This window comes from Aphis gossypii, chromosome 1 (genome assembly GCF_020184175.1).
Source record: "Aphis gossypii isolate Hap1 chromosome 1, ASM2018417v2, whole genome shotgun sequence".
Lineage (NCBI taxonomy): Eukaryota > Metazoa > Arthropoda > Insecta > Hemiptera > Aphididae > Aphis > Aphis gossypii.
In genome coordinates, this window is record NC_065530.1 from 11,387,598 (window position 1) to 11,400,221 (window position 12,624).

Here is a 12,624-nt window from a genome sequence, read left to right on the forward strand (position 1 = left end):
TTTTTTTTCTTTTATACGAATAACAAAACAAAGACGTATAATGGGTTATTGCTTACCATTATCATTTAAATGACGTCAACAATCATTCCGCGAATTCCACAAGTACTCTATAAATATAATCTAGACTACTATGCGATTGAATATGATATATTTATACACCACCACTGATTGAGCTTAAAGCTTTACCTATTCCGGAACAATATTTTAACCGATGCAAAACGTTACGACTTTCTAATTATAATATATAATACAGAAATTATTACTTTTCACTATTCAAACAAATAGACGGCATGTCACTGATACGATAATCATTTTAGACTTAATTTTATTACAAACTCATAATTAAGAACCCATTATCTTTTTATTATTATTCATTTACTTATTATTATTTAACCCTATTATTATGACCGAAGCTTATTTTTTCAAACAGTCATTAAAATTTAACTTATAAATAAGTTACTATGTACTATAGGTACTCTCCATAATAATTTGAAAATTATAATGATGTAAATGTTTTTAAATGATTTATTTGGGTGCTTCAAAGAAAAATAGGGGTTGTGGTTTTAAATTTTTTTCATTTTAAAAAAATATGGGTTTCATTTACTCGATATATTTATTCGTGTTATGGGCTTTTTAAAAGAGTGGTACCCTTTTCGACTAAAACTAAAAATTTAACAAATACTTTATGTTATGCATATTGAAAATCTTTAAAACCTATTTATAATATTTGTCATCAATTATTTCATCGGTAGTCGTCGAGTTTGATTTTGATTTGATAACAACTACTACATAAAGATATGTGTAGTATGTATCAAGATCTAAAAAACACAATTTATCAGCAAATTGTTACTATCCTCCAGAAATAAGGGCATCAGTAAACTCTAGTTAACAAAGCAAAACTAATATATAACTGTGAATCTTTTCATGCAAATTTCAATCGAAGCTTTTATAGAGAATCTCCATAGAAATCCACTATTAATTTGCTAAATATGTCACTAAAATATTGTTATCACATTTTTAAGAATGATTTTGTAAAGTTAGTTTCAGATAATTAATTCAAAATCAGTGAACCAAACATCAGAAAACAACAAAAATCAGACATTGACTGGAGTTATAATAATATATTAACATAAAAATAATGTTAATACACTGATACTTTTTATTTTATTTTAAATAATTTTCTACATTTTATTTTCCAACATTTTATACAACTTATATTTTTTAATAATTTTTTATTTTCTATCAAATAATTATTGACAAAACTTATTTATTATTATTTGTTTATATTATATTGTACACATTTTATAGATGGGTTTCTATTTTTGATGATTTTCTATACGAGTATACTGTGCATCATAAAGACTTAAATTATTGTAATAAATAAAAATAATATTTTTACTATCAAACATTTTGTTTTGACCGAAATGCGAAGGATAGGATTTAGATCAATAAGGGAATAAACCTTTTTTGAATTTGGTCGAAAAATGAATCGGCCGAAAAGGTAAGGGCGGTACGCTTTTGGTCAAGAGCGGCCAGGCCCATTTAAAATCGATTGATTAATGAAATTTGCTGAAAGTTTCAAATTTGATTAAGCAAACTATAAAGTTATACAATCAAATTTTCAGTACTAATACAGTAGTAACACAAATAATATTATAGTTTAATATAAATTTCATAATATATGATTTAGCAACAAAGTGATATTTAAGTGATATTAAATAAATTCTAGATAAAATATTAAAGTTCGGTTTTGAATAAATACATTATAAATTATTTCTTGTAATCAAAATATTATAAGATAAAGGTATACGAAAATCGGATGCAATGAACTTTAGGGTTGAATAAAATATAAATCATAAAGTACAATTTATTTAACTTTTAAAAACAATTACAATCTGTAACAATTTATAATAGTTACATGTTACACCTTAGGTATAATTATTTCTTACAATTAAAATATTTTGTAAAATTTTTGGGGTTAGAGCCGTACGTAGATCACTGGCAATAAACTTCAGTCCACAAAATACCTTTTTCACACATGCCTGAAAATTAATGACCAAAATAATTCTCTACTTACTTTATAACCATACATCGGCTATCCTGTTTTATAAAAAAAAAAAAGGGAATTATTTTAACAATGAAACTTTTCCAAATTATAATTCTAATGGACCCTCCCTCACGTTTTTATTTTTATTGCATAAATAATAAACATTAGGTATTCTAAAATTAAAAAAACACAGAGCGTCCCCAATTACGAAAAACTGAATTTTCCATTAAATATACGTATAAATGCATACGTCATCAAAATCAATTGGATTATACGGATTTACAGTTTTGATATTTTTTCCGATCTTTTAATGGTTTTTGTTATATGGGCTAAACGGGTGCAAAGCCGCTTGATTAAATAAGGAAACTAGCAATACAACCCGTCTGACTTCATAGTCTAGGTATTATGATGTAAGTATCGGCGTAGGTACTTCTATTATACAATTATTGTCATATAATACTTATATTGTTATACATAATAACAATTAATACGATAGGTAATAAATTTTAAAGATGTGTAATAGTTATATAAAATTATTTATAATTTAATTATTATATTAACTAAAAATGTCCTACATGCTATAAATATTGTAATGATATTGCTAAAAACAAAACTTTCTAGAAAACAGGTTAAATTTATGAAAATTATCAACAAAAAAAATGTATGAATAACAAGCTTGACAGTATAAATAATATTTAATTCGCAAAGATTTGCGTTGTCCGCTTCATTCGGTGATATTGAATGGTACCTACTATTTTAAATCGTATTTAGGTACTATTAGAATTAGATACACATATTATTCATTAATTTTAGAGTGACTGATAAAAATTATTTTATTTTTCCTATTTTTTTTCATTTATACCAAATTTAATGTAGCGTGTGCGCTTGTACACGGATTTATAAAATACAAATAAAACCTTGATGGAATAACAATGAATCGAGGATCAACTGCATAAACACACATGCATAATATTGGGTGTGTCTACGCAGGGGAAAATTAATTGAAAACAAAAATATATTTTTATTGGTTAATAGATATTTTAATCGAAAAGTGTTTCTCTATAAATTGTTATTTATCATAATATAATTATATTTTTGGTGGCAGGTATCCCATTACATTTATTATTTTGATTGTACTGGTGACATATTATACGAAATTTTGGCTGATGAAGGGGTCATAAATTTAACATTATTATTTTTACATAAAAAATATCTTTGTTTTTCAACCAAAAATAGCCGTACGCATTCATCGAATTATATAGGTATTTTTTGGCATATAAAATATCAATAGAAGGAAGCCAAATGTGTCAACAGCACAATCAACACAACGTCACAATATAACATCTACTAGGATAGCTACCACAAGTTTATTATCTAAAACGTTTAAAACTATTCAATAATAAATTATCACATACAAGAATTCGATTTCATATCAGGCTTTCATCTATATTGATACAATTGTCAATACAGTTTAAACGCTTAATACTACATAACATTAAAATATAATATGTGTAGTTAATAAATATAAACATGTACACAGGATGATTATTAACATAACATATCAGTCAATAGATAATATAGGACGATTGTTGTTTCTAAATATTTAAACTATTAGGTTTCTATTAACTTTTAAAGAAAACACATTATATTTTGCCATAGCTCAAACTTTGTTCATCCCGTTTTCTCAAATATTGAAAGAGCACGTTCATTTTTAATGGTTAAATAATAACTTTCAAACTTAACACTTTTCAAACAAAGTTTGGTTTTTAATTTTTTAGAGAAACATTCAAATCTATATATATTGACTGATTAATGACAAAAAAAAGTTGTACTATAAGTGATGAACTAAATAATCATCCTGTACCTAAATAATGAAACGTATTTTTAAAAATAATCCTAAATTATACATTTTTAAATTACATCGGTATTCGTAGATATGAACACAAAATCAAGTCCATTTATGAATTAACTGTTAAAAATATAATTATATTTAGTAGGAATGGATTATATTTATTGTTCGTAAATATTAATTTATATTTTAAATAAAAATAAAACTGTTCTATAAATTATAATTGTTTAAGATACATATTTTTTCTTAAAAGGTTGTATATTTTTTAAATTAAAGTTTAATAAATCCAACCAGTTAAAGATATTACCCTTTAAAATTTTAACCCACATTTGGCTACAAGAGCTCGCGCACAAATTAAAAATGTGGCAAAAATTAAGATTAACCAAAGAAACGTCAAAAATGTTTTTAAAAATAAATTATGTAAATAAAAAAAATATGTAAAAAAATATGTAAATAAAAAAAAAACAAAATAAAAACTAGACTTATGCTTGGATAAATATCGTAACAATAGTATAATGTAATCAGAAATAATATAGAGTATGCGTCTCTAAATAAATACTGTGTTCACCTGTGCTATAAATGTATGTATCTATGTGAAAAATACATTATACTAATAATATGTGTTTTAAGTAATTACTCCATAATCAACAGTAGAGTACCGATATTTAAAACTATATAATTACGTATGAACAGTATATCACCGTGTTAATCTCTGTTATTAAATTTTAAAAGTTATATCTAGTCTATATAATATAATATAAACCTATAGATATATTTATTGTATAAATTGATAAAAAAAATTTAAAAACCAAATTTTGGTTTGAATGGTCTCAATCCATAGAGCGGATTTATGTCAAATATTTTAAAAAGTTAAATTATGATTATTCTCTATTATTTATATAGTTATATATGCAAAACGATTGTCATACGAATAATGATCACACTTTAGCTTTGACGAATCGTTTCGTGTTTTGGTGGACCCGTGCAGCTATACGATCCGTACATCAATCGTTTTTCGTATTATAATCTAACCTAACTTTATAGGCAGCAGGATGCTAGTAGAGAAGAATAATATATAGTACAAAATAAAGTGGTAAAGTGGTGTGTCACAATATGTTATGGAGATAAACACGGTAAAACACGCTGTAGGTAGGTATATTTAATCTATTGGCTACTAAGTATTACATTTAACTATTTAGTGTGACATTTAGAAAAACTAAAAGACGCTTTAAGTTTACTCCTGACTCTTGGTGAAGACCATTTCCCGTTTATATTATTTGTGAACGCCATTTCTTTAGCTGAAACGCCTTCATCCACTTCATCCTCTTCGGTTTTAATTTCCATTTTCTGAAAAATAATATTATTGTGTTAAAAAAATGTAACTTCGTAAACATTATTGTCATTGTGTACTTGTATAATTAGACGAAGAAATGTTTGTTGATTTTCAAGCGAGCTAGTGATCGTTTTCAATCGATCTTTCACTTTTCCAATCTCGTCAGCCAAGTGATTTTCATTATTTTCTAATACCATTTCAATTGCTGTTGATAACGATAAAAACGCGAAACATAGAATAACAAGTTTTGTTTATATAGTATTACACAAGTCAAGCTGCGTTTACACTATACTGCAGTCATTACAATAAAGTATATAAATAAGTTATTGTACGCATCTCAAGTTCAAAGTTTGTTCACCAGTGTGAACGCAGCAATACAAATCGGATTCACGAACAAAATATGTAAGCCGCTAGCGACTAACCGTAAACCTGAGCGGAGTAACTGATATTATGATTGTTGGAAGGCTTACCGTCATCAGAGAATGGGTTACAAAACCATTTTCGCAGGATAAAATCCAAAAAGCCCATTTTTGTTTTTCTCTCGTTTGGATATTCGATCTGTTCCGCTTTATCTATCTTCTCCATCAGCACGTGTGGCAACTTACGTTCCAACTCTGTATGCAATACAACCTTGAACAAAACAATCGAATTGTTGATTGAATGTAAGTTTATTAGTTTTTTTCAATGGTACGTGACTTTATAAAGTTATTATAAATAAGTTATAATTATATATGTAAATAAAAAATTTGAATTATATACATTCACAACACGAGCAACGAGCAAACATTCTATAGTTCGATGCTAGTGTATAACATTTATGTAAGATATAATATTATATTAAATGATAATTGATAAGCTAGGATCTTTTTTAGGAAGGTGTTTATGCCTTACATATTTAAAACACGTGTTTTTACATTAAGTCCATGTACAATGATTGCAAACAAAACTGCAGTATAGTGTTTTGAGAGAGACGATTGATGAATTCTTCATTTGGGTTTTTTTTATTCGGTGGTCTTTTGTCAAGCAATTTATTATCTATAATATGTTATCGGCACATACAATTATGATTATGATACGAGTAATCGACGAACACTATTTTTATCAAAATTATATTTTTCGATGAGTGAGGTTACCAAAGTAAAGTACAAGTATTACCTACTTGGCATTAAAATATTGTTTGTTTTTTACCAGCCACGTATCGTTACAACTATGAAAACCAATATAATATTGATAGTTAATCAAAATTATATTTTTAATCGAGTTAATAAAGCGTATGCATTAAGCACATAGCTCGTTATGTGAAAGAATTGGTTCCCGTCACTTCGTGATACAGCCTGCAACTGCCGTTTGCAAGTTTCTAGTACCGTGAGTTACTTATTACCATATTTACACGGCGACGTTAAAACTGTTTGAAATTTACGGCCAGATTAGGTACCAAATCCGGTATAAGTATATAAGTTTACATGCGTGACTTATAAATATTGCAATATTATAATATATATATATATACCTACTTAATGAATCGACAACAAAGTTTAGCGAGAGTGTTATCACGAATCAATATTGTTTAGAAAATTACTTACCTATCTGTTATAAAAGAAAAATATGATACTGCTTGATTAACTTAATAAATTTAATGTTTACAAATACCGTAAAATCCATTTTACTTAAAATATTTATTATTTCAGAAAACATTAACGTTTTTAAAAATATTTCTTATGTTTTATTTCAAGTTGATATAAAACATATATAATACATATTAAATTTGTATTATATTTTTTATCATCATCATTTTTTAGATTTTTTACTAGTTTAAAGGACCACATTCATTTTTAATTTCATATTCCGACGCTGAATAGAATATTATTAGAAGAATTTCGATCAATAAAAATCAAATTTAAGATGAATAATGTATTAGTTATAAATACTTAAAGTTTAGATGATTAGTGGATCAACATTTTATTACTGCTCCAATAATCTTAATTTTAAATACTTATAAATCATATAAGCTACTCGTCCAAATTCAATTTTTATTCATGTATTGAAAGACACTGAGAATATTCTGTTTTGGAATATAGTATTAAAAAGCATGTCATAAAAAAAATGTTTTTATCGACTTCAAATCACAATATGTAAAATATTTTCTGAAAAATTAATGGTTTTTGAAATAATAAGTATGATACATAAAATTAATCACTCGGTGTAGTCAATATTAAATTTTTCGTAAAATGTAAACTGCAATATGCAAAACTAAATTAGTATTATATATTTTTTTACCTGCATCGCTAGTCTTTTAAGCTGTGCATTTCGTCTGACAGATTCTATATCACCCACAGCCAAACCAATAAGTAAATTCATTAGAAGAATAGGCATTAGAACCATAAATACGCCAAGCATCAAAAACACGGGTACTGGATATGGTATAGTTCTAATCTGACCATTTTCTTCTTGGTCGTCTTCAGCATACAAAGGTTGTATGTAGGTTCCCAGTAAATCTATTTCACCCAACATCATTGCAAAAGTCCGTAATAATGACATTGGTATCGTACTGAATGATAAATGATTGCCCTATCAAATATTCAAAAAATATGTGTGTTAGATAATTTCCTTAAAAAAAAAAAAACAAATAACAAAAAAATATTATTCACCTGATTTACATGCAAAAATATGGTGAAACATATTAAATTTTTAAAATTTTAAACTTACCCTCGATAATAAAATGTAAAATGCTAAACCAAAAGCAGCAATTAATATAGAAAATAAGAGCAGTACTTTGATCAAGGTTTGTAAGATTTCGAGAAACATAACAACGTATATTCCTACCTGATCGAATCTAACAAAACAAACGAATAGGTACGTTATTTATCATCAAGTCACTAAAAATTATATGGTGAAATAATTTATGTATTATTAAAATTAGTCTAATTTATTGAATTAACTAGGGAAAATGTTCTGTTCATTTTAAATACAAAATTATGATTAGATATATCATCAATGAATTTTTAATGTACTTTGCTCTATTTTGATTTACCTCTGTAAATTAAGAAGTAACGTAAACCAGCTAAGGAATACAGTTATACTAGCAAAAGATATTTGATACTCGGGCAAACAATTCGTTAATATCGGCGCAATCATAGCTATAGCTGAAAAATATAACAATATCGCCACAACGTTGGTGGGATCCAATAAATATGGCCATCCCTGCTGATAAAATTGAATCCCTTCACGAGCGCTGTTCATGAACACATAAATGACAATCATAACTGCTACTGTCTTCAGTGTGGCCACATTTGTCTAGAAAATACAATATTATTGATTTTTATGAAAATTAGATTTTAATAAGCAAATAATACTAAAAATATTTTATATATACCGTAGTATCGACAGTTAATAGAGCATTACTCGTAGCGTTATACGTATTTTGATTGTAAGCCATTAGTTGAGAGGAAAATAAAGTTACAAATATCAAAAATATCGTGTAGAACAATAAATGTGCAAGATGAAAATATTTTCCATATGTATTCCACTTCATTTGTAAATACTTTTGACTTAAAGGATGTGCTAAGAGTTCAACTCTACCATGGTTGACCATTGCCTAATTATAAAATAAAAATATCAATGAAAACCAAAATAATTTCTCATTATAAAATTATAATTTACGTTCAAGGCAGGCAACGGAGTGGGTTTTAATGTACCAGTCGCTCCACTTTTTTGAACCACTGGACATTGAAGACATGAGAATGAATACTTTATCTGAAATAAGATATACATTTTTTTTAAACTGACAATGTTTTCTTATTTAATATTACCCACATAAAATTGTTTGGAATCTTTTTTACAATTAGCTTTTGTAATGCATTTGTCTTGTACAGCTTCAAAAACACGCGGCATAGACGCTATCAGCGCCAATGTAACACAAGGGTGCCTATCTGATTTCAATGTCATTATTTCTTCGGCTCTTAAATAGTAACATAATTTTTAAATTGATCAATAAAAATGTTTGTCAAAATATTATTTATGATATTAATATTAATAATTTACCTTGAATCGTGAGTAACCATCGCTAATGCAGCTTCGGGAAACTTATAGTAAATTGCGTAATCAATAGCACTCAAATCTAAAGAGTTGAATAACAATTTACAGTTCATATACAATAACAGTGTTATAGCATTTGGTTTATTCTCCATAGTCGCTAAATGTAAAGCTGTATTTTTATCTTTATCGCATTGATCTAGTAGATGTGAGTGTACGGAATGTAATAGTTCTATTGTTTGTGTATGACCACTCATAGCAGCCAAATGTAAAGGATTACGACCTTTATGATCGCGATGTAGTAAGGCCCCTCTGTTTAAGAATAATTGGACCACTTTTGTATGCCCTGCGAACAGATTTGTTAAGTATTTTACAATATTTAAAATTGTATACCAATAATAAATTAAAAAAAAAATACCTTGTTGGGATGCTATATGTAAAGGTGTAAGTCCTTCGCCATCCGATTCATTTATAATGAAAGCCCCTTTTTCTGAATTCAATAATCTTTTGACAATATTATATCTTCCATACCTGGCACCAAAATGTAAAGGGCTCTCGCCGTTATAATTTTTTATATTCACACATGCTCCTAATCGAATTAAGCTTTCCAAACTTCGTATATGACCACCTCTACTTGCATAATGCAAAGGTGAACATCCAGTATTATCTTTTTCGTTCAATAACATTTCTAAAGCTCCTTGATGGTTTGCCTATAAAGTATACCGTAATTACTATATTATATTAAATAAATAAAGTAAATTTAATAGTAAGAAAACTAATTTTAAAAAAACAATCAAACATTAATGGATGATAATATAAATAGCATAGTTTAAAATTAAATTTTGTACCTAATGATAATAAATACGAATAATAGGTAATACAATTATACAAATATTTTGAAATTATTATATGTTTTAAAATTTAATAGGTACGGTTTGTACAATTATATGTATAATATTAATTGTTTAAAAATAATATCGAATGATATTATTATACACTTAAACTCTACTTTATAGCCATTGATTTTATAATTACCTAACTACATTAATTATAAATTATTTAATATAAAATCAATACCCTAATCAAATATTTAGTGTCTACATAATAACTTTTGTTTCATATAATATTATGAAGATTAAATTTATTATGTTTATGAATAACCAATTTATTATTAAAAAATGATAATAATGTAGTAATTATTAAACATCGCAGATTTCTAATAAGATTATACGTATTATACATCAACCACATATAATGGAAAACTGATTTCCAACAAAAGATCTAAACTTCTTATCTGATACCTCATTTAGGTAATTAATAGTTCTCATCTGCTCTTAAACACATATTAATTAATAAATAGTATACTGATTAAAGCTATGCTGAATGTGTGCAGTGGCGCTAAAGGTAATTAAAACTGAGTCACTATGGTATTGTTCTTATCATCCATCCGTGTATAAATTTCTCCCTGCATTCTTCAATGTGCCCACAACATAAATACAGTTCCTAAACATATACCATCCACCCACTATATAATAATATAGGAACTATTATAGCTATGAGATATATTGTGTCCACATAGCCTGCATATGAACTTCCGTATAACTTGACATAGATTTAATCAAAGTTAAGGTATTAAGAAGATAATGTAAATATACAACAAATAAATTATAATTTTTAAGATTTTATATTCTATCTGAAATCGCATAATTACTATTCTCACTTTTACTCAACATCTAAAATAATTATTCTTTTGTATTTTATATATAACATTTGAGCACATAGGAAAAAGAAGTGTTCATGAAAAAAAGTGTAACTATGAAGAATTTTCATTAGAAATAAAATACTGAACTAAAAAATTTTAATTTTAAAATTTACTTCAAAGTACAAAAATTTAATTCCAGTTGACAGGGTGATGACAAAATTTCTCTTAAATTCCATGATTTTTTTAATTACAAAACGTATTTATTTTTTATACAACCAGACCTAGTTATTAAAATACTAAATTTATTCATATAGAGTATTTAGGATTGGTTTTACTTTACTGTTTAAGCAGTAAGCACAATACAATTTTATGATATGTAAAGTATATATATTATGAATATATTATTATATTATTTATAATAAGCTAAGCTCCGAAAGCTTTTTATTTTTCCTAGTTTCTGCTTAATTTTAAAAAGAAAGAATAAAAATAAATTGTATCTATTTTAGATTCCGAGTGGAGCAATAAATGTATTGATTTTACAACAATGTGTGTTTTTTTTTTATTCTTTTTTTATGTATGTTTACACGATTTATAGAAGAAAAATGCTTTAATTTTCAACTTCATTATCTTTTATTACATGCATTACAATATGACTTACGAGGTAAACTCGACACCTATAGCCACTATACATTTTAGCGGTGCCTATAATTTTCCCTTTTTTCTAAATGAATCAAAAAACTTAGTTATTTTTGTGTAAATATCATTTTTTTTTCATTTATATATTCATGAATGGTTTTTAATTAATTATCTTATATGATGATAAAATTACCATTGTGATCTCATGAGCGAATTCGTCAAGTCTTCCTCCATACATGACTACTAAATGTAAGACATTTCTTTTGCTGGAATCTTTAACTTGAATGTCGGCTCCTAATCGAATCAAACTTGCAACTGTCCTCCATCCCGACCTGCTGGCAGCTAACAACAACGGAGATCTACTTTCTTTATCCAAAGCGTTTATGTCGGCTCCCTAAAAATATTCTGATATGCACTATATATTACAAAAAAAAATACGTGTACGTGATATGAGTTTCTACCTCTTCTATAAGATATTGTACGATTTCAGATCGATCAAACATAGCAGCACAATGAAGTGGCGTCATTTTCTGCACATCACAAGAACACAAGCACTGTGCCTTTTCGTCAGGCTGTAAACCAAACATTAATCTGACTATGTCTATGGCGCCTTGAGCACAGGCCAAATGAACCGGAGTGGACAAATCATACTGCTGCGTCGAAATCTTCGCTCCAGACTTCAAACATAATTCCACAGCCTAAAGTAATCAAAAACAATTCAAGATATCGTATTAAATTATAAATTAAATATAATTTTTATTTAAAATAACTATAATATTAAAAATATTTTAGTATTTGATCAACGCCATTGAGCTTTTAAGTATACTTAAATTATTTTCATTCAATGTTTTAAGTGATAAGTGATAACTGTAAATGTTACCAATTACTTATTTAATGTTTAAATTAATAACAAACCAAGCTAATACATTGAATTTAAGAAAAGAATACGGTATACCTAAACATTAACAATAAGTAAACTAAAAGTAAAGTTTTACAAAAAATAATATTAGATTTTATTATTGATT

The 12,624-nt window shown here is 26.7% G+C and overlaps 1 protein-coding gene across 8 annotated transcripts in view; it reads right to left on the reverse strand.

Annotated features, from left to right (window-relative positions):
• Positions 1–4,312: 4,312 nt before the first annotated feature.
• Positions 4,313–12,624, reverse strand: part of LOC114128071 (transient receptor potential cation channel subfamily A member 1) — a 34,323-nt gene continuing 26,011 nt past the window's right edge. For 7 of the 8 annotated variants that reach the window (XM_050198645.1, XM_027992478.2, XM_050198647.1 and 4 more), the window contains 13 exons: positions 12,061–12,297; positions 11,793–11,993; positions 9,680–9,971; positions 9,271–9,607; positions 9,043–9,187; positions 8,890–8,982; positions 8,603–8,824; positions 8,261–8,523; positions 7,936–8,062; positions 7,507–7,797; positions 5,700–5,859; positions 5,307–5,434; positions 4,313–5,243 (listed from right to left, as the gene is read on the reverse strand). In XM_050198645.1, coding sequence (XP_050054602.1) covers positions 5,088–5,243; positions 5,307–5,434; positions 5,700–5,859; positions 7,507–7,797; positions 7,936–8,062; positions 8,261–8,523; positions 8,603–8,824; positions 8,890–8,982; positions 9,043–9,187; positions 9,271–9,607; positions 9,680–9,971; positions 11,793–11,993; positions 12,061–12,297 — 2,652 coding nt within the window. In that variant the 3' untranslated portion in view covers positions 4,313–5,087. Of the gene's footprint in view, positions 5,244–5,306; positions 5,435–5,699; positions 5,860–7,506; positions 8,063–8,260; positions 8,524–8,602; positions 8,825–8,889; positions 8,983–9,042; positions 9,188–9,270; positions 9,608–9,679; positions 9,972–11,792; positions 11,994–12,060; positions 12,298–12,624 lie in introns of those variants that run through there. The other variant, XM_050198649.1, reaches the window with a different exon arrangement.